This window comes from Pseudonaja textilis, chromosome 1 (assembly GCF_049901715.1).
Source record: "Pseudonaja textilis isolate UNSWEBS1 chromosome 1, rPseTex1.2, whole genome shotgun sequence".
Lineage (NCBI taxonomy): Eukaryota > Metazoa > Chordata > Lepidosauria > Squamata > Elapidae > Pseudonaja > Pseudonaja textilis.
Window position 1 is genome coordinate 236,589,330 of NC_141990.1, and position 23,501 is coordinate 236,612,830.

A 23,501-nucleotide genomic window follows, 5' to 3' on the forward strand; every position below is an offset into this window, starting at 1 on the left:
AGTCTCCCCAAACATGTGAGCCTTCAACTCCTGTAAACCCCAAGTCAGTACACTGACATTTGCAAACCCAGATTAATAGGGTTTGGGGTTTATTTTTATTAATAGGGTTTATTTTTATTTTTGAAAATACCTATAATTATATTTCTCCCTTTGTGGACGGGGGAAAGCATTATATAGCTAAAGCCAATTTGCTACTCTAACTGAATGAAGAATGGAAGTTAATTTCCTTCCCATATTAGCAAGCAAAAATGCTTACTTCCATCAGCCATTTATACCTGACTGCGGTGGCTCAGTGGCTAAGACGCTGAGCTTGTTGATCAGAAAGGTCGGCAGTTTTGAATCCCTAGCACCGCATAACGGAGTGAGCTCCCGTTACTTGTCCCAGCTTCTGCTAACCTAGCAGTTCAAAAGCATGTAAAATGCAAGTAGAAAAATAGGGACCACTTTGGTGGGTAGGTACAGCATTCCGTGCGCCTTCAGCATTTAGTCATGCCAGCCACATGACCACGGAGATGTCTTCGGACAGCGCTGGCTCTTCGGCTTTGTAATGGAGATGAGCACTGCCCCCTAGAGCCAGAAACGACTAGCACATATGTGCAAGGGGAATCTTTACCTTGTTAGCAAGACTGTAATCACTACATGGGATTTTAAAGATTAGGGCTCATACATAAAAAAAGTACTGCATGCACACAGTTGGGATTTGAAAGTGCTATGGAAAGCATAACAGGAAGGGATGAAAGCAGAACTAGGGGTGCATCTTTTTTTTTTAACCGTGGGCAATTGAAGAGAGAAAGACTGACTAAAATCACAGAAGGCAACCTGACTAAAAGAAAAAAATGCATTTCAAAAGATTTTCAAGTGAAAATGCACCACTTAGCCATGACCTTGTCACGTACACCGTGTCCATGAACTTGGCTATATAAAAAAAAAAATGCTGTAAAATCAACTTGTCAATTTATAGCTAGAACCATTTCACTTTGTAAATATTATCTTTGCAAGTCTTTGAACACCTATCTCTTAGTTTGCCTGTTCGTACCAAGAGAATAACTAATCTAAGCAATGGAGCATCACGTGTAAAGTTTTCACCTTCAGGTACTGCATAAATAATATAGAAACCATAAAGAGTAAGCCAGAATCCCCAATAAAACCATTACATCAGCCTCATATGTTTAGGTTTGTTTCCTTCCTTTTTTCCCTTCCATGTTCCCTTCCTTTTCTCCCTCCTTCCACTCCTGGCTTTCAAGATTCTTGCCACACATTGAAAAAGCAGAGATGTTCTAGCCTTCTTTCAAAAATATGAGCGTTAAAGAAGCACTACATTTAAAAAAAAAACCCATAAATACTTGTTGCTTGGATTTCTTTCATCCTTTTTGTAATGCAATAATTTAAATTGGTCTAGGATCTGTTTCTTGCAACCATGTTCTCTAACTTGTTTTTCCAGTTGTGTTCCAGGGTTATTTGTTCTAGCTATGTCAGATTTCCACAGAATAATTATTCATTATGCAATCAGAAATAAATGTGGCTACTACTCCTTGTGTATCATAACACTCCCTGGAAAACTTAATATTTTGTAGTACTTGACAGTAAGGTTCTAGTTTCACACATAAACCAAAGGTAATGTTCCCTGTTATTAGGGATGGATGGGAATAGGTGGTTTTTTTCCCCCTACTGTTCTTAACAAGGATCCTTTACTGAAATATATCTTTACCCAATTGTGAACATAGCCATTGTAGCCTGAAAGCCAGGGGTGGGTTTCTACTGGTTCTGTCCACCTCTGTAGAACCAGTAGCTCTGAAGAGCATCAGACATAGAACCGGTTCTATGTCTGCTGATGTTTTTGCCCACCCATCCACCGGGCTCTTACCCGATCTTTATTTCCTGATTTTCAACTTCAGCTGCCGAATGAGGCACAGCTGCAGTTAAAAGAACAAGAAAAGAGGGCTGTTTCAAAGGCTGCTTCTCTGTACGCAGACTGCTGCTGATGATTTATAGGCGCGCGGCTCCCAGCATGCAGGGAAGCTCATAAATCCCAAACCGGTAGTTATCCCACTCCTGCTGAAAGCCATGATAGGGGTTCAGTATTATATACAACTCATGGTTTAAAATACAATTGTTTATTGCAAGGGTCTTCAAACTTGACAGCTTTAAGACTTGTGGACTTTAACTCCCAGAATTCCTCCTCCAGTCATGTTAGCTCAGGAATTCTGGAAGTTGAAGCCCACAAGTCTTAAACTTGCCAAGTTTGAAGAGCCTTAGTTTATCGATTTCTGAATACACAAATTACTAGGACTTTAGAGAGGATTTTTTACCAGTAACAATGTGTGTGTGTGTGTGTGTGTGTGTAATTAGTTAGTTAGTTAGTGATGGGCAGTTCTACTATAGTATCAGCATTCCTCCTCACTGGTAATGATGGTTGGGATTATTGGGAGTTGAAGTAAAATATCTTCATGATCAAGATACTCAGCCCTAGGGAATCAGTAAGTATCAGTAAAGTTTTTATCTGTTTCAAAGGCTCTTAATCAAAAAGAATCACAGACTGCAGCAAGGCATTAAATGGAGGCCTTGTCCAGTGTTCTTGCAAAGATGTTAGATTATGCCTGAAAACAAAGCATATGTTTTCCAACTAAACTAGGAGCCCTCTGTTTTATTCACATCTCTTTTTGGCTCTGGGAAAAGGAAAATGGATTCACTAGCTATTTAAAGAAACATGAATACAACTGCAAATAGCAGCAGAACCAAACACTGCCTTCACTTGACGTATTAGTCTGACAAAATACTAAATACCTGTTAGGGCTTGAAGTACCTTCATTGCAACAGAGATTTCAACTCACATAATTAAGATGCTTGCCTGAAGGAGGCCACTGAAATTCACTTGGGTGAAAGACAATTTAGTCACATTGCTCTCTTCAGCCTCCCAGAACATAATGATCTAGCAATTCCTCCCAAATTAACATATTTGGTTGAATTTACATACTTGCTATATTAATTTAAAGACATTGCCAGTGTTCAGTTATTCATCCTGAACTCTTCCCACAGCTCAAAGTGTTCACTCAGAGGTTCCGTTGAAACATAATGATAAACCCTAAAAAAATTGATTTTGTTTCAGGGTATGGTATGAACCCAGTCCACTATGGTATTTTTCCCATGGCGTGTGTCCAGTTTATTCAATAAAACATGCTTAGGCAGACATGGCTTAATGCACTATATGAACCCAATTATGGTTCAATGACACATAGAAGGCAATACATGAATAGATGAATATAAAGTGCAGCTTGAATGAATACAGGTGACCTCTCTGCCACTCCAGTACATAATAAAAAGTTTTAATTAATTATTTTGACACCACAAGGGTATATATTTGTGTATTATTTTTCATATGTAAGACTGAGATACAGAAGCTGCATCTCCTGGCAACTAAGTCATGATAAAAAAGAGACAATTAGTATTAACTGTCAAAATGATACTCAATTAGGAAACTGGTATTAATTTGTTCTCTTGTCAGTTCCTGTCAGCTTCTGTATGGTAATGCATTTACTTTTCTATTTTGTTGTACATATTTCCTGTTTCTGAGGCAGAAACAATATTTGTCCAAATGAAATGGTAGCATTGCAGCAAAAATTAATAAAGTATGCTATTGTTTATAAGGGAGCCAAGATACACCATTGTTAATGAAAGAAGTGCCACTGTTTTACTACCTACTTTTTTTAAAAAAAAAAGAAAGTAAATGTAACTGAGCAGACATGAAAAATGTAGGAATATATAGCATTCAGGGTTTTTATTTTACAAAGGTGCAGCTTCATAAATATGATGTTCCTTCATCCAAAAAGCATTTTGTACCTACAAATTATCAAACAATTAGAGAAGAATTAGGCCTATCTTTTTAACAATTCTCAATCTCTTTTCTTAAAAATTAACCTTTCATTAGTCATGATGCTATAAAGAGACTGTATTCCTTTGGTTTTCCTGTTCTGTTATTGCTCCTGCAGAAGCTCTGATATTCAATTTTGTGGCAGTAATTCTATCATTTTTATTCTTTTTATGGGAGAGTTATAAAAAGTCATAAAACATTTAGAAAAAATATATAGAGTAAAATAGTGCCTGAAGGAAAAAACCTGAACAATATATATTATAGATTGTGCTAAGTAAGTTCTCCAACAATTGTTCCTTTTTTGCAGAGTAACGTACAAATGGCATTCTGAAATTCTCCACTAAATTTTTAGGCAGTAAAATTCTTTTTTTTTTAAGGGAGACATTCTTGAACAAGAACAGAATCTCCCCCACCCCCAGAAATGACAAAAATCTGCCCTCAAAGCATATGCCTACAAATGCAAAAAGCAATTTTTGAGGAAATCTATTTACTGAAAGAGAAAATCCTTTATTGCTTAGATGTCTCAAGGGATTTGAAACAACTACTACTATTAGAAAAATGGCACCAACCTTTAAGAGAAAGGAAGTATATTTACTTTATCCTTAAAACAAGAAGTACACGAAATGATAGTTCCATGTTTAAAAATCTGAGTGGTCACAATGTTTTCTTTCTAGAACCTCAGAGTTAATCCCTACTAATTATCTTCCTTACAATAACAGGAACAACAATGATAACAACAAAAATCTCAAGAGAGGTTTATGTTGCCAGAACATGACTGACACGAAGCAAGCAGGCAGAGTGAAGGCAAGATTTTCTGGTTATCGTAGGTGGGGGAAAAATACCCTAATTACTTTAATATTTCTTCTCACAGATTGTCGTTCTGTGATTTATTACTTTTAGAGTATGTGAAGTGATTTCTAAAACTGCCACTAAAAGACTTTGCTTAACAAATGTGAACACTTTTGTCATGATATTTGTTAAAGTCAGTCTATTTCTAAAGTTTAGGAAAACCTTATGATTCCATCAAAGATTACATTTTAAAAATAAAGTTTGTGGAGTATAATATCATCACTACCATCATCATTTTTCATCAACTTGCTTCATAAAATATTACATGATCTTCATCATCATCGTGACATAGTGCCCCTTGTAGGTAGACCATCACTTCGTACAATAATAATCTACCATAATCTTGTAAGGGAAATGAAGCTAAGAAACTAAATGAGGACTAAATGGCAGCTCTTTGCTATAAGGCAGTGATGGCTAACCTTTTCTATGTTGCGTGCCAAAAGTGCGTGTGCGTGCACGCGCTTGCATGCCTGTACCCATGATGCAATGTGCGCACAACTCCCCAGCCCCTCTGCGCATGTGTGCGTGACCCCTTACATGTGCACTGTGTGCCTCTGTGCATGTGTGCACAACCACCGCAGTGCATGCCACAGCGCAGGTGCATGCAACCCCCTGCATGCTGCAGTGCATGTGTGCATGTCTCCCCCACGCATATACAGCAGATACCAGACAATCAGCTGGCTGGTGGGGGGGGGGCGCATGCACAGTGGGGCTCTTACAGGTGATCTCTCATGTGCTGACAGAAATGGCTCCGCGTGCCACTTCTGGCACATGTGCTATACGTTCACCATCCCAGCTGTATGATATTCCATTTCAAACACAGCAACTAAATGAAGAAAGCCAATTTGTCTGTTTACTATAGACATACACACACACACATACTTTCATAATAAAGTAAATAAGAGCAAGTTGGGAGAATCTGGCCCCAAAGATTTATTATTGAAAAAAAATGGGCAAGACTATGCATTCATGCTTTTCATCAGAATAGCAATACACATATAGAGAGACAATCGTCTAGAAGTATCCAGCTGGAACAGGTTCTTTTTCTCTTCCTGCCCTGGTTCTTCTCACTAGTGCTATTAGACTTGACATACAAAGGTCTTCAAAGTAAGAAACATATTTTAAATTTATAAGATGTCACGTGATATGTCACTGAACACGAAATTATATATTCTTCATTGTATTTCATTAATACATGTATTGCCTTTTCAGGAAAGTTTATAAATTGATGGGTAGAGTTCAAATTAAGTTGATATAACTAAATCCTATTGAAATAAAGAGAACTTCAATTATCCATTAGATTGCTTACTGATTTCAATAGTGCTTCTAGGGAACAAGTTAACTTTGAAAATTATTTTGAGAAAGGAAGGAAGGTAACCTGAGATTACAGGTAGTCCTCAACCTATGACCACAACTGAGCTGAAAATCTGTTAGTTGTTAGGTGATGGTCAAGGACTACCTATATGTAGGCAAAAGGAGTTGAGATATTTTATATGTGTGTGTGTGTGTGTGTGTAATATTACATAATATTACTATAATCTTGATAAAAGCAGTTTCAGATTTCCTGTGGAATTTATTTCCTGGTATGATCCATTTAGGGGGGCTGACCTGACAGTTGTGCAGAAAACCATCACTGACACCCTCCATAAGAAGGGAAAGCCTCAAAAGGTAATTGCAAAAGAAGTTGGATGTTCCCAAAGTGCTGTATCAAAGCACATTAATAGAAAGTTATGTGGAAGGGAAAAGTGTGGAAGAAAAAGGTGCACAAACAGCAGGAATGACCGCAGCCTGGAGAGGATTGTCAGGAAAAGGCCATTCAAAAGTGTTGGGGACTTTCACAAGTAGACTGAGGCTGGAGTCAGTGCATCAAGAGCCACCAGATGGATCCTGGACATGGGCTTCAAATGTCGTATTCCTCTTGTCAAGCCGCTCCTGAACAACAAACAACATCAGAAGCGTCCTACCTGGGCTAAAGAAAAACAGAACTGGTCTGTTGCTCAGTGGTCCAAAGTCCTCTTTTCTGAAGAGAGCAACTTTTGCATCTCATTTAGAAACCAAGGACCCAGAGTATGGAAGAAGAATGGGGAGGCACACGCTGCACGATGCCTGAAGTCCAATATGGAGTTTCCACAGTCTGTGTTGATTTGGGGAGCCATGTCATCTGCTGGTGTTGGTCCATTGTGCTTCATTAAGTCCAGGGTCATCACAGCCATCTACCAGGAGATTTTGGAGCACTTCATGCTTCCTTCTGCAGATGAGCTTTATGGGGATGCGGACTTCATTTTCCAGCAGGACTTGGCACCTGCCCACACTTCCAACAGCACCAAAACCTGGTTCAATGACCGTGGGGTTACTGTGCTTGATTGGCCAGCAAATTCACCTGACCTGAACCCCATAGAGAATCTATGGGGCATTGCCATGAGAAAGATGAGAGACATGAGACCAAACAATGCAGAAGAGCTGAAGGCTGCTTGGTCTTCCATAACACCTCAGCAGTGCCACAGGCTGATAGCTTCCATGCCACGCTGCATTGAGGAAGTAATTGCTGCAAAAGGGGCCCAAACCAAGCACTGAATACATCTGCCTGCTTATACTTTTCAGAGGTCCAATATTGTTCTATGTACAATCCTTGTTTTATTGATTGCATGTAATATTCTAATTTTCTGAGATTGTGGATTTGGGGTTTTCATGAGCTGTAAGCCATCATCACCTCAATTATGACACATCACGGCTTGAACTATCTTGCTTTGCATGTAATGAGTCTATCTCATATATGAATTTCACCTTTTAAGTTGCATTACTGAAATAAATGAACTTTTGCATGATATTCTAATTTTTCGGGTTTCACCGGTATGTGATTGACCAGTTTGGGGTAACAGATAATCAGAGTTGGAAGGGACCTTATAGGTAATCTAGTCCAACCCTCCTCCCCCCCGCACAAGCAGAAGACCCTATACCATTTCTGATAAATGGCAGTCCAATCTCTTCTTGAAGGTCTCAAGTGATGGCACTCCCACAACTTCCGAGGGCAAGCCATTCCATTGGTTGACTACTCTCACTGTCAGAAAGTTTCTCCTTACTTCCAGGTTAAATCTCTCCTTGTTCAATTTCCATCCATTTTTCCTTGTCTGGCCTTCTGGTGCTTTAGAAAATAGCTTGAATCCTTCCTCTCTGTGGCAGCTCCTCAAATATTGGAAGACTATCAAGTTTCCCCTGGTCCTTCTCTTCACCAGACTAGCCAAGCCCAGTTCCTGCAAACGTCATATGCCTTAGTCTCCAGTCCCCTAATCATCCTGGTTGCTCTTCTCTGTACTTTGAGTCTCAACATCTTTTTTATACTATGGTGACCAAAACTGGGTGCAGTACTTGAGGTGTGGACTTACTAAGGCTTTATAGAGTGGTATTAGTACCTCACTTGATCTTGACTGTATCCCTCTGTTCATACAATTTAGGATTGCATTAGCTTTTTTGGCTGCTGCTGCACACTGCTGGCTCATATTTAGCTGGTTGTCCACTAAGACTCCAAGATCCCTCTCACAGTTACTGCTATTGAGTCTGGTTTCACCCAGTCTATATGTGCACTTTTGGCTTTTCTTGCCTAAGTGTAGGACTTTACTTTTCTCTACATTGAATTTCATTTTGTTAGATACGACCCAATATTCTAGTCTGTCAAGATCCATCTGGATCTTGAGCCTATCTTCTTCGGTGTTAGCTATTCCTGCCAGCTTAGTATCATCTGCAAATTTGGTAAACTCCCCTTCTATTCCCTCATCTAAGTTGTTAATGAAGATATTGAAGAGTACTCGGTCTAAGACGGAACCTTGTGGCACCCCACTGCTTACTTCCCTCCATGTACTTAGACCCATTAAGGACTACTCGCTGAGTACAGTTTGTCAGCCAGTTACAAGTCCATCTAGTTAGTGGTGGTGCTATCTATTCCATTTTTTTTCTAGCTTACTAAGAAGTAGGTTGTGGTCTACTTTGTTGAATGCCTTGCTGAAATCTAAATATATTATGTCCACAGTATTTTGCTGGTCTACTAATTTAGTCACTATATTGAAGAATGAAATAAGATTGATTTGGCATGATCTGTTCTTAACAAACCCGTGCTGACTGTTAGTTATTACTTTACTTGTTTCTAGATGTTGGCAGATCTGTTTTTTTATTATCTTTTCCAGTATCTTCCCGGGTATTGATGTTAGGCTGATTGGTCTGTAGTTTCCTGGGTCTGTTTTTTTCCCCTTTTTTGAAGATGGGAACCACATCAGCTCTTTTCCAGTCCTCTGGTAGTTCCCTGGTGCTCCAGGATTTTTGAAAGATATGGTGCAGTGGTTCTGAGATGACTTCTCCCAGCACCTTTAAAACTCTGGGATGTAATCCATCAGGCCCCAGTGATTTGTTTTCATCAAGATCAGACAGGTGTTCTCTTACCATTTTTTTGCTTATTTTAACTTTTATTTCTGGTCTGTCTTTTACAGTTATGTTTTTGGTGGGTTGAGCTATAGCTTCTTTTTGTGTGAGGACTGATGCAAAGAATGAGTTAAGCAGTTCTGCTTTCTCTCTATTGCCTGTTACTTCCTTGCCGTCTTCTCTCTTTAGTGGACCACCTGTTTCCTTGATTTTTTCTTGTTATTGATATGTTGGAAGAAACTTTTTTTTATTATCTTTGACTTTTGTTGCAAATCTTTGTTCGTTCTGAGCCTTTGCTTTCCTGACTATTATAAGACTATTGAATAAGTGAGTCATGATCAAAGAGTTCAACTTTCAGGAATCTTAATATGTATCTAAATTAGTATCATTCACTACAAAGTTTAGGCCAATATAAGGCTACTGTAATGTCCCATGGGCTATCATCCTATTCCTAGTTCAATAGTCTTTTAATTAAGATCCCACTTATTTGGTGTCCATATGAATTCAAAGCAGGTATTTCTGCCTAGGTTCCTGATTTAATCAGATACAGGGGTTGGTATAAGGATAATATTCAAGTCCCTACTACTCCATGAATTTCATATGATTATTTTGGACCAGTCACTCTTTCAGTGCAATCAACTCAGAGTTGTTACTGAGGGAATAAAAGGATAGAGGCGGGGGGGCAACCGTGTAATTTACCTTGAGCTTTCAAATAGTTGAATATATATATTGCAATTATATGATATTACATTGGATTGTAATGTCACATATAACCAAGGAACATATTCTTGCTCATAGGTATTATCTTCGATATCCCTCTAATATATAATATCCAAAAGCCTAGACAAAACCTGGTTCCAAGGCATTTCATCAGGATAATGGCTAATTTATATCAGTGATGTGTTGACTAAGGGAGGAGAGCTAGCAAAGGGATGACAGATATCAGCTCAATAGATTATGCTTCACAGCACTATTTCTCAAAAATGTCAAATGTCAAGCTACTGAGCAACACCCTACATTAGTTAAAGGATTTATTTTAATTGTTTGTAGCATCCTTTCCATTACAGAATTAGATACAATTCTAAATACAAAAATGCTAAAGGAAATATTCCAGAGTTGACTCTAAGTGAATAAGTTTAAATATTTATTTGTGCTAGTACTGGCACAGTTATTTCATGCAGGAGTTCAGAAGACAGGTGGCAGAGAGAGATTGTGTTATGCCTAGTTCCTAGATAAGCCATGAGTTTATCAGTCCTGGGTTGTCAAGTAAGCCACATAGATTATTTATGTGTCTTGGTTCTTAGAAAATGGCTTATTGCAATGTGTAAATCTGCCAGAATTTTATCAAAGAATATTACATGGCTGGTGCACTGGCAAATTGGTTTATCCATTTACTATCAGAGAGGAAATGAGAATGGGTAAGAAATAGAATATCAAATTATCTATTTTTCATTGACCTGGTGTCAAGACTGTACTATAAACATCTTCCTTTAAGCATCCAAAAACAGGTAATTTTGAATGGGGAAAGGTGAATTTTGCCTGTTTCATACATATATGAAATATTAATATCCATCCTAAAGTACAAGTCCATGCATTTTACTTTCATGTTTAGTTTTAGTCCATCCTATAGTACAAGTCCATGCATTTTACTTTCATGTTTAGTTTTAATTTATTTATTTAGGATATAAATTTTTCATTTTTTAAATGTGTGCCAGTGTGTTCACAGAAAAAAGTGACAATAATGCATGTCTCTGTAAAGTAGACCAAATAGCCTATAATATGATTTCCAGAAGTTTTTCTGATTAGACACTTTCAAGCCCAATTGAGCTAAAAATAATCAATAATGCTTATATTGTCTTTTGAAAACTGTGTAATCACAGACACCAAGAGACTGCAGTTTAAAATTTGAGGCACAGGAGATCCATGGAAAACTGAGCTGGGCTTTGGGAAAGATTTATTCAAGAAGGACTTCGTTGCTTGGTTAGCCAGCAGGAGCTCAAATCTTCATTCAACCTAAATGAAAATGCTAGAGTAAACCTTTGATTTTAAAAAAACAACTGTTCCACTATCCCAGGAAGCTTGGAAGAAATAGTAAAGATGAAAGGAGAGAACCCAAGTATTATGTATGCAATTTTTGGTTTCTTGCTATTGGTAAGTTTTAATGTTCCCCAGAGTGAAGTCCAACCTGGAGCCAATGCTCACAACTAAACCCCACTGAGAGGAGAGTGGCAATTGTAGTTACCACCATCATCCAACGATGTGGGTTGGGTTTTTTTTGTTTTGGCTGAAGCAGTCCCTTGAATCGAGGCCCTGTTTCACCATCTGACCAACAGATGCCAAGTAGTAAGCTAGACAAAAATGGTTTTCTGGCGCAGATCTGTTTCTTTTAGAATTGGACCATTCTACTCCTCCTAGCAATAATTAATGCCTGTCTCCCCTTGCTACAGTTCATAAGTGGCTCTGCTACCCTTCAGTAACAAGAAAAATGCTCTTTTGCTCTGTGATGCAAGATAAATTAGTGTTTAAGTAGCCCTGGAATGTTGCTAATAATGAATCACAGATCATCTTTTCTTGTCTCTTCCCTGGCAAAGGACTATTTTAGATGTCTATCCTTTAAAATAAACACCATTTATTCTTACAAATGACACTATGCACAAGCCCAGAAAAGAGAAGTTTAACTCTTCAACAAAGCCTACGAGTTTGATTTAGAAGATCTTTCAATGCACTTGATACAAAGAAAACTAGAAATTATGGAAGTAGTATTCAGCAGTAAGGATTTTGTATCTGTACTACTAATCTGCAAACGTTTTGTTTACTTCTATTTCCTTCCTTGGTGCTATCAAGAAACTTAAAATTAAATGTTGCTATTTTCAGGTGGTGGGGAAATCAACTTGAAAAAGGGTATAGAATATAAAAAGATGGAGGAGTTGTTTCAATGGGTCTGCCTACTTTCAAATTTTTCCCTGAGGCCTTCCACTTTTTCTTGATGCCATGCAGGTCCACAAGTTCCGCATGGAGCTCTCAGCCCTTCAAATCTAGGCATCTATAACTACAGCTCATGATCTGCAGGTTTTCAGATTTAAAACTCATTCAATTTTGTTTCACACTCTCAAAAGCAACTCAACTGGCTGTGGCACACTGTGTGTTGCAAAACCCTGAGAACAATACATGATGACAAAGCACTGATCTTAGGAACACTATGTAGAAAAACATCCCACCTTCCCTTTTAATATATCAAATGTCATTTCAATTCTGCTTTAATTGAGGAAGAAGTCTAGGAATGTATTTTTGGAAGAGAGCCATGACTCTTCTGTCTCTGCCAATTTCTAGTAATATTTTTTACTGGAGATTTTGGTCCCTGGCAACTTGATTGCCACAAAGAATTGTGAAGCCTTATCAGATTGGTATACAGATAGTCCTTGTTTAATAACTGCCTTGTTCAGCAACTGTTCACAGTCGCACCGGCAATGAAAGGGTAACTTGGTAACCAATCCCTCCATTTATGACCTTCATGGGTTTATAAAACAAAGGAAATTGAAGTAACATCGTAAGCACAGTCCTGATTTCACCTAATGCAATTTCATTTTAAAACCAAATTGCCAGTCCCAACTGTGGTTGCTCAGCAAGGACTATCTGTGTACAATACACCTTCCCTTAAAGCAGGGGTTTTCAAACTTGACAGCTTTAAGACTTGCGGACTTCAGCTCCCAGAATTCCTCCTCCAGTCGTGTTAGCTCAGGAATTCTGGGAGTTGAACTCCACAAGTCTTAAACTTGCCAAGTTTGAAGATCCTTGCCTAAAAGTATCAGAGAAGAGTGATGTAGGTGTATGCAGGGGTTTGTGAGAGTTCCACTTTTTGGAGGGGGGGGATTTTCTCTATTTTTAACAGTGCATATTCTATGGTATTTTCATTAATCACCAGCAAGTACACTGTGAATATCTGAAGTTGTGAAGTAAAATTTGAAACTTGATGACTATTTAACACACTACTATTGAAATCCTTGCTTTCCTCCACACTGAGAACTTTTTTCAGAAATTCTAATAAAATACTGAAAGAGACATGTATCAAATGTAATAAAATTTATCCTATGTCAATAAAATAAATAATATATAAGTAAGCTACCAACTCTAGAAATAGACTACATGATTGGATTTATCTTCCCCTACCTGATAAGCTACACATACACTACCAAGGATTTATACTAGTTTTCAGGCGGGACAGTCAAGTTGTTGAAGCATTTTCTGTACACTTGTACAGAAGCTTTTTCTTTTTACTAGAGAAAATATGTGTTAATATATTTTGAAATTTAAAAATGAGATAATGTAAACATCCCTTTCAGAAAGCCAGGGGATGTTCTCAATGACAGAAGCATCTACAGAATATTAACTGAACAGTTTTAAACACCTGCCAAAGTGGAAATTCACTGGGAATGTTCATAGCTAATCTGCAAAGAAAGGATATCCTGATATCTATGGAAAGAGGCTAAGTTGTTTTTTTTAAAAAGAAATCAGAAAGGTCAGCTTGCCTCTCCCAAATGAAAAAAACAATGGGAGCAGCTAGATATTCCTGCTCTTTATTATATTAATCCTGAATGTCAGCCCATGCCTTAAAGTGAGGGAAGCCATCTGCTTAGTGATAGGACCCAAGTTAATACACTCCTAAGAGATGGCCCTTGTTGAACAGAGTGAAACATAGCACCTCTCATATGGAACTGGTTTCATTATCAAACAGAAACATTTTCTTACTGTTTAATTAGTTTGTGCCTTTATGTAAATTAAAATCTTTATTCTGTATGCTGTGCTTCAAGATGACAAAGAACAGATCCTGCAACTCTTACACTGCAAAAACGTATGGACTACACAACTCGATCAGGGCAAAGCAATAGACGCAATCTACATAGACTTCTGTAAAGCCTTTGATTCAGTGGTACATAACAAACTACTCCTAAAACTAAAATCTTATGGTATCTCTGGACACCTGCATAACTGGATAGAAGCATTCCTGTCAAACAGAGAACAAATGGTCAAAATTGGGAGCGTCCTATCAAATTCTGTACCTGTCAACAGTGGTGTCCCACCATGCAGTGTTCTAGGACCAACTTTTTTCATACTCTACGTAAATGACCTCTGTGATCATATCAAGAGCAACTGTGTTCTCTTCGCTGATGATGTAAAGCTATTCAACACCACAGACAATACTGCTATCCTTCAAAAAGATCTTGACTATGTAACAGAATGGTCAAACAAATGGCAACATCATATCTCAAGAAATAAATGCTCTGTCCTACATATTGGTAAAAAAAAATCAGAAAATAAAATACTGGCTGAATAGTCAAGACCTTGTTGATGATCCAAACTCTGTCAAGGACCTTGGAATACTCATCTCTAATGATCTAAGTGCTAGAGTGCTAGTAACTACATAGCCAAAAAGGCGTTAAGAGTTGTTAACCTAATCTTATGTAGCTTTTTCTCTGGTAATATTACACTAATAAGTAGAGCATACAAAATATTTGCTAAACCAATATTCGAATACAGCTCATCAGTCTGGAATCCACATTACATATCTGATATTAACAGTTGAGAAAGTCCAGAAATATTTCACAAGAGTTCTACACTCCTCTACTTGTTGCAGAATACCTTATGCCACCAGACTCGAAATTTTAGACCTAGAAAACCTAGAACTACGCCGCCTTCGGTCTGATCTAAGTATAGTATATAAAATCATACATTGCAATGTCCTACCTGTCAATGAATACTTCAGCTTCAGCCATAACAACACAAGAGCAAACAATAGATACAAACTCAAGGTTAATCGCACCAAACTTGATTGCAGGAAATACAACTTCAGCAACAGAGTGGTCAATGTTTGGAATACTCTACCTGACTCTGTGGTTTCTTCCCCAAACCCCAAAAACTTTAACCTTAGATTATCTACTATTGAACTCACCCCTTTCCTAAGAGGTCTGTAGGGGGTGTGCATAAGGGCACCAACGTGCCTACCGTCCCTCTCCTATTGTTTCTTTTATATATTTTTATTTTTCTTATATGTATCCATGTATTCATAACTATGTTTTTACTTATACCTATTATCTTGTAAGCAATTGACAAATAAAAATAAAAATAAGTTCTTCAGTGTGGCACCCCTAAAGGCAGTGAAGAATATATATACTCACAAGTATTTTTTCTGAAATGTCCTTGTTCATTTCCACTGCTTTTCTTTGCATCTATCCCAGTTTGTCTGTAATTCTATAAATGTAATGCCCAGAATTTAACAACATATTTGGGTGAAGTCTGAATATTACCAAGCTGACTACAATATATATAAAAAATAAACTAGGAATTCAATCAACGGTCAAAAGTGAACTGAAACTAAAATAATAAATGCCTACTCTAACAATACACTGTATTTCATCTAATAATTATAAGTCAGCTACTATTTGCCCACCATCCTGAATCTTTCTGAAATGTGACTTTATATTTGTATTGCCATTTATTATTAATTAGTTCAGAATGTTTTAAATGGGTCAACTGGAAAATCAAAAGCTTATGAGACAGTAACAGCAAAGCCACATCCTTCCAAATTCTCATGCTGCCTTCCTAACTAGGACTTTTCAGGCATTTATAGGCTACCATTCCTTAAGTCCCAGTCAATGGCCACAATGGCTAGGAACTTAAAGATGTAATTTGAACATATTTAGACAACAGCAGATTGTGAAAGTCCATACAAACATATTCCTATAGTTCCCCAAACAATTTAATGACCCTACTTGCTAAATCATGTATGTGAACTATCAGAATATATCACATCATTTCATTTCAACTTGTAATTAATTATGTGGTGTTCTTTAGGGTTGGCAACAAAAATTCATATGGGATGAATGCTGATTTTAAAATGTTTCCATTTGAAACATTTTAAAATTTTGTGTTTCCTTGAATCAGTTCTATTTTTGCAATTACATCATTGAGATTATGTGAGCATGTGTACAAAAATGCATGCATGTTAGTAGAAATATAAAAATAAGAGAAATTGGGATGAAACCCTTGAGTTAGGATTTTAATCCAATTGAAAGAAAATGAAAAAAGGATGAATCCATTACATTGCTTTATAATTTATTTTATATTTCCTCAAAAACAAGTAACAATCAAAGCTACTTACCAATGAAAGCTTTCCTATAAAACCAAAATAAGTAATTCAAATGACAGTGCTATTGTGGTTAAGTCACAAAATGAACATGTTAAGATCATATTTAATTTTATTTTTATTTACCATTCAATCAAATCTTTCTCCATCTCAATCCTTGGGATTTCTGCTACTTAAGTGCATATTACATGCAGTCAGAAATATGAGAGTGATGTATGATCTTAGTTTAGATAGCATTTATCTTTATTACTTTTATCTCTGCAGTCATAATTTCAGTTAGATCCACCTTGTATAATCTACTTCTTTTTACAAAAGATTTCAAAAACAACTGTCAGTGGGAATTCTTAATCTCTGCTGTTTAAAATAATTTTCTTTGCTTTTCACATACTATAGAGAACTCATAAAGACATGCTGGATCCCCCTTGACACTTTTCTTTTTCACATAAAAACTGATTTCCAATAAAGAGATACTATTGTAACCTATTATGTATACTAAGAATAATCAACTACATTGTTCTGACAACATCACAACACAAAAATAGATGTTTTTTTAAATGATGCGCCATTATGTTGTATGGATGTACTCAGTGATGATCTAGCTAGCCTGTTCTTTCAACTGTCTCAATGGTGTACACATCACCGTAACTAATGATAACCTTTGCTGGTGGTTGTCCTCTTCTCTTTCCTTCTTCTCTTCCTTCCTACCATTCCCAGCATTAGAGTCTTTTCCAGAAAAAGCTGTTAAGAAATTATTCCCAAATTCATGATTCATTGCAGAAAGGGAAGGCCTACGGAACCTTAGTCTTACTATTCATTTACAACAGCCAATGATGAAAGATACTGAATCCAACAACATCTGGAAGGCCATAGGCTACCTAACTCTGACTTTAATTGTCAGGTTTTTCCAATTCTTCAGCAAGAACTTTGTCCTTGGCATTGGCATTTTAAAATATCACAATATCTACACCTCAATTCTTATTTATTTTAAACATTTATATAGCTTAAGTCCTATCTTAGTTGTGATCACCATTTACAAAGCAGTGTTTACTTAGCTGCTGAGATAATCAGTGAATAGTAAGGGAATAATCCTGTTTCATCCTCCCATTTTATACTGACTGTATTATCTGATGTATTATTTCTAAGAACATGCAGCAACAAGGCCAAAATCATGCATGAACATCCTGCAAAATGGAAAAACCCACACCTAATTATGTTGACTCCTGTTGCTATGTGCTCATTTTAATTTATGACTAATGCAAATGCATTGCATTATGACGTATGTTCCATTTTTAAGCTGTTCCTTCCACCAGTTTCTGATTCTCATTAAAAAATATCCAAGCATATATTTTAACACATCGTATTTATCTATCTAGTCTCTTTGTTTGGGAGATAGTTAAATATCACATAAAATAATATTTGTTTTAACTTGGAGCTCAACTGCAAGACACCCACACCCACACACCCAAGTCTTGAAAAAACTATCTGTATTCCTAACAATGTTTTATTTAACATTGCTTGTTAAATAAATTGAAAGAGGATCTGCATAGATACTGTACTGATCAGGCTGGACACAACTTGAGAAACAATTTTATAAAAAAATAAGAAAAGAATGAATAATGAATACCAATACAAAAGGATTGGTAGTTGTAAATGATACTAACATTTTTGTTTTGTTTGGTCTAGATATACACATCTACTTTTGTAATGGGACAGACGGCAGAACCAACTGTAATGTAACCAATTCCAGCAATCTCAGCTTAAGCATTTCTGAAGTACAGGAAGCATTGTGTTGTTTTGTTCTGAACTCACTGCAACACTTCTGTGTGGTATCATCCTTTAAGACTAACAGATTTCAAAATAAAATATGTTAGTCTTAAAACGTGCTACCATTCTTGTTCTAATTGGGTATGTCAGACAAACAGAGCCGATTTGAGTCCCAAAACAAACTAAGAGAGAGTACAACTTTGCTAATGCCTAATCACAATTGATACTTTTAGAGCCCTAATTTGTACAAGCTGAGGTTTCTGGGCTATATTCAAATGTAATCATGACACTGCAACAGTCCACGATGCACATTGTCATTCTTGCAACTTCTACAGGCTAAGATAATAATGGCTTAAGAAGGTTAACAGGCACTTCCTAGCAAATGAAGACACATCTACTTCTGAGCAAAACTTAAAGCTCTTCATCTATTATTTATTTATATTATTATACAAAGTTCTTTGTTTTTAAAACCACCAGGACTTCAATCCCAAATATGTCAATATTCTTTTCTTTCATGAATCTTTTTGAAGGTTGCAAACTTATCAGTCTCCCAAGTTATTTTCTGAAGTCAAGGAAAAAAGAGCAAAAAGTTATTTGGTATTCTATTGGTGCAAAATGAGAAGGAATCACATTAATGGAATAATAGGTTTTTTTTCTGTTCTCCTCTATACGGTGGTTGACATCTTGATGGTGAGATGGGCGACATATAAAATAAACTGTGAATATGATCCGAAACATTTATACACATATACATACATATAAACCATATTTCTGAAAATATTAGCTGGTATAAATTTAATCTCCCCCATTCCCTTAACAGTACTAGAAATAGACTTAATGTATATATTGCTGCATAATGCTTTTACAGCCCTCTAAACAGTTTACAAGTCAGCCTATTGCCCCAAACAATCCAGGCCTTCAATTTTACCAAACTTGGAAAGAGCGAAGGTCAAATCAACCATGAGCCAATCAGTATCAAACACCAGGCTGTGAGCAGTCAGCCTGTAATACTACACCACCATTGCTTTAAAAAATTGTATAGGAAATATAAATCCTTAGCACCTTAATGCTGACTGTTTATTCATTTAGTTATATCCCAATCTAATTGCTATTCACTGAATTTATTCTTTTGTTATCTGTTTCTATTGATGCATACTTTGCAGAATTAACCAATTTGTGATAAAAATAGAGTCTGATTTTCGTGTGGTATATGATGATGTTTTGGTTTTTCTGAATGTGTTAAAAATTTGGAGAATAGAAATAGCTTTATAGAACTAACAGTGAATGTAAATATCAGGCCAAACATATAACTCCACCAAATAAAGAAAAAGAACATGCAAACTAAGCAACGTCATATAGTTGAACTAAGTACTGTAGCTATGAAGATATATAAAGACATTATTTATATTATTGCAATGTAACAAAAAAGCATTCATATATTTTCAATAAAGTACTACAATTACTTAGTGAAATAAGTAATGTGATATTCATGTTCAGAAATGTATCCTTGGTATAGAGGCAGAAGAGTGTTCAATTTATGTGTCCTATTGAACTGGGTACTTTTACTTGGGCTCAAAAGTCTTTGGCTCAAAAGTCTTCGTTTTGTTCCAGGGAAGGCAGCCAAACCAGGAAGTTTGCAGAATTGCCAGGAACAAAAAACAGTATTAGAGTTATTGTTTTAAATGTCCCCGTCACTGACTGAATTAAGGAAACATCACACTTTCCCCTGATAATTATATAGAAATTCCTAGAGAGAAATTCAATTACTTGATAATGTATATCTGGCTATACCCACCACATTATTAACGTTCACATAACAGAACCATTGAAGTGGCTAATCGAGAGAACTGAAAAGAAAAAAAGTCCAATCTTGAAAATTTTATAGACTGCTCATTACAAATCAAGATGTTCACAGTGAACTCAAAATCATCTGGAGGGCATTTAATGAATGTTGCGGACCAGGAACAAAAGGTCTCCAAAAGTAAAGATGATAGTGAAAGAAAAAAGAATTTCTTCCTTTCTTGATTGGATTATTCTACCTCATATCCTGTATTATGTTTATATAATGTCCTAAGGGATGTTGCTGCCTTCATTCTACTGCAGTTAAGTAGACAGCTTCCCAGAAGCATTCTCTAATCTGCTCCTTTTTCCACACGCCATGGCTCTCATCAAGAAGAAGCCAGAGACAATATAAAAGGGCACTAATTTTCAGAAAGATTTTGCTGGCAAGCCAAGAATATATTGTCAATTCCATCAGGTCAGTACTGGGGTAAATCTTTTGTATTTCAGCTGATGGTCTGCTCTCCACTGTACTGAAACCTAGCCTTGGCCATTTCCAGTAATACTAGCCATGGTTCTGAACCTGCTTTGTTCTGTTGCAGTTCTTGAAAAGGAGAGCCTTGAGCAAAGCAAAAATCCCCTTTTATCTCTATCATCTTTTCTCTTGGCAGAAGAATCAAGTAATTCTGAACTTCCTGAGGTTCTTTCTTTTTCCAGCTCAGGATATACCTATTATATTCTTTGTTTTGAATATAATCTAAGAGACTGTAGGCTTTGCCAAAAGCTCTTTCTTCAGCTTGTCTATCTGGTGTATACCTAGAATCTCCAGTTCAATGCACACACACACATATGCACACACATACACACTCCAAATTCACTTGATTGTCATGCTTTGTATAATTCATACTACCAGTTCATTCTATCTTCTGACCACGATATTACTTGACATCAGAAAAAGCAACAAGGATATAGTCACAAATAGAAGGAGATAGGTAATAGGAAGGATGAGAAGAATAGTAGTAATACAGTCTTAATAAATAGTTTAACAGTGTTGTGGGAATTAGTTGTTTAGCAGAGAAACTGCAGGGCAACCCAACTTAGCATAATGTTTTAGTATTATTCAAGTCGCCTTGAAGCATTCTGTATTCCATTTTTCTTGTAACTTATAATTATGAAACACTCTTTTTCTCTTTTGCAACTGATTGTGTGGTGATTTCCGTAGGGCCATCTTTCCCTCCAGCTTTGTCCATCTCTTCATCTTTTCTGTCTTTAAGTTAAAATTAGTGCATTGTTTCTTGGATGCAGTGAAATATATTGAAACACCTATTTCCAAGTACTATATACGTTAAACATAATTTAAATTTGGACAAATGGAATAGAATAATGGAACAAACAGAATGTATTAATAAAAGGTAATGTATAGGACAACAGGGAAAGAGGAATTGAAGCTTATAAATCTGCTGCACATTTCTAATCTTCACAACTAGAGATTAAGAGACAATGAATCTGTCATCTGTACTAGATTCTAGAGTTTAGAATTGTAAAACCTTTGACAGATCTTACTGCAATTTACAAAAAGTGATTAATTTCAGTGTTGCTTCTAATGAACTTACAATTCTAAACAAAATATCTGTTATTTGCAGTGGCATACTCACATTACTGACACTAAGCCTCCGTTGTTCAGTATTCATATGCATTCTTTCAAAATGGTGCAGCCCTAGGACAAGAGCCATCAAAACTACTAAGTCTATAGCATTTGTCTTCCTCCCCATTATAGAGTAGAAAACTAACTTTTGTAGAAAACAAACATTAATAAATACAAATGCTTAGAATATGTAAATTGGCTGGAGGACAAACAAGGGGAAAGTCATACATTAAATATTTATATTGTTTTATGAATTTTTCCACTTTTTCCTTTTTCTTCCCTTTTTAATCATTATAAACAATAATGTAGTGAAAGTTTTACTATTAAAATCAAAAAGTCACATTTTTTAAATAACATGAAATGAATGCAATGTAAATGCATCTCTTATTAATGTTATATTGAACGTTCATTGTGTAACCTTATTTATACAATCTGTCCATCTACAGATATTACCTCTTATGGAATATATATCTCTGTTCGAAATAAAAACATTAAAAAGAAAACAAACCATATAATTTACTTAAAATGGGACTATACCTAGGAATGTGAGTGATATTTTCAGAGTAAGACAAGATTACCTAAGTAAATTAATCGAGATTTCATGTATTATTTTATGTATTGTAAAGTTCCTCAGAATTTTAGCTCACAACTATTTTCTGGTCATAAATTTAGTGATTTTACAAGCTTTGGAACCATTTAAATAACTTCCAAATCAAGCAATTTCCTCTCAAGCAATTGCATTATTTTCTTTCCGTAACAAACTGTTCTGCGCCTATATAAGTAATTCCTTTACACTCTTTTCAGCCTTATACCGTGAGAAAACTTGCACAATACCATTAAATAAATTCTTGACAATTACAATATAAAAACCTGCTTAGAAAAATCTTTTAATTATTATAGATATAAAAACCTGCTTAGAAAAATCTTTTAATTATTATAGATTTGCAATGATTATCTTAAGATATGAATAATGGGACTTTTTATAATATCAACATACCTAACCTGTTGCCACAATTTTTCTCTTAACAAAAGTTCCTACTACAGAAAGCAATCTAACATAAATTTGCTCAGAGAAAGTAATTCCTTACCTTTTCTTTTTATTTATATTGTAAGACTAATATAGTAGCAATCTGTCTCATAGTAATAACAGGATCTCTTTATTTTTTGTTTACTGTAACTTCAACCTAAAATAAGACTTTCAATAGCTTTCTTTGTTGAATTATTAACTTACAGATATTCCTGAAGCTAACTTTGATTTTAAAGTACTAAAGGCTACAATGTCAGTTATCTGGACCTGGTGAACTTATTTAGAAATTAACTGTTGTTAAGTAGAATACATTTCTATTTTTTTTCTGGGTGACTATGCTGATCTAAAAGACAGAGAACACTAAAAAAATCTAAAACAAATTACTTGAAGTATGTAATAACACAAAGCAATTAAATTTTCTCAGAAGAGGTTAATCAAGCCCATCTTCAAAAAATACTTAAATAAACCTCTACAACAGCATAATTGTTAACATTTCAAGTAAAGCTTTTGGATCCAGGTATAGACTATTTCCTCTTCCCTGGAATGGAAAACTGCTTTAATGTCATTTGGAAATTTCCTGGACACCTTATAGGCTAAACTGAACAAAGTAACTATGATCTCTCCATAAGCCAAAGCTACAATTTGGCAAATTCTTTGCATTGTTTGTGTTAATGTCTACAGCAATGTTTCACAACCTTGGCAAGTTTAAGAGGTATGGAGTTCAACTCCCAGAATTCCACACCCAGAGAAACACCTACATTAAGAAACTGCAGAAGACAATTTATTTTCTTTCCTGTGTCGAGAACCATTCACAGACTTTTGCACTGTATATTTCAGTGGTGCATTGCCCTAACAGCACTGAAAGCAGCCAAGAGACTATGGGCAGGTCTGAGTTCTAAATTTTATGTAACACTGCTTCAACCCATGTTATACTCATGCTATAGGAGATACCTTTCAACCTACTTGGACCACAGGTTGGGGTTTTTGAAATATTTATCTTAAAAGCACAATGTGAACT

At 36.1% G+C, this 23,501-nt stretch overlaps 1 protein-coding gene across 4 annotated transcripts in view; it reads right to left on the reverse strand.

Moving 5' to 3' along the window:
- The window catches only part of OSBPL5 (oxysterol binding protein like 5), a 146,475-nt gene that overhangs the window by 62,198 nt on the left and 60,776 nt on the right, over positions 1-23,501 (reverse strand). Inside the window, exon 1 of one of the 4 annotated variants that reach the window (XM_087920269.1) lies at positions 21,467-21,522. The exons of the other annotated variants lie outside the window; for them this stretch is intronic. Coding sequence (XP_087776395.1) covers positions 21,467-21,508 — 42 coding nt within the window. The 5' untranslated portion in view covers positions 21,509-21,522. Of the gene's footprint in view, positions 1-21,466; positions 21,523-23,501 lie in introns of those variants that run through there. 4 annotated transcript variants of the gene reach the window in all.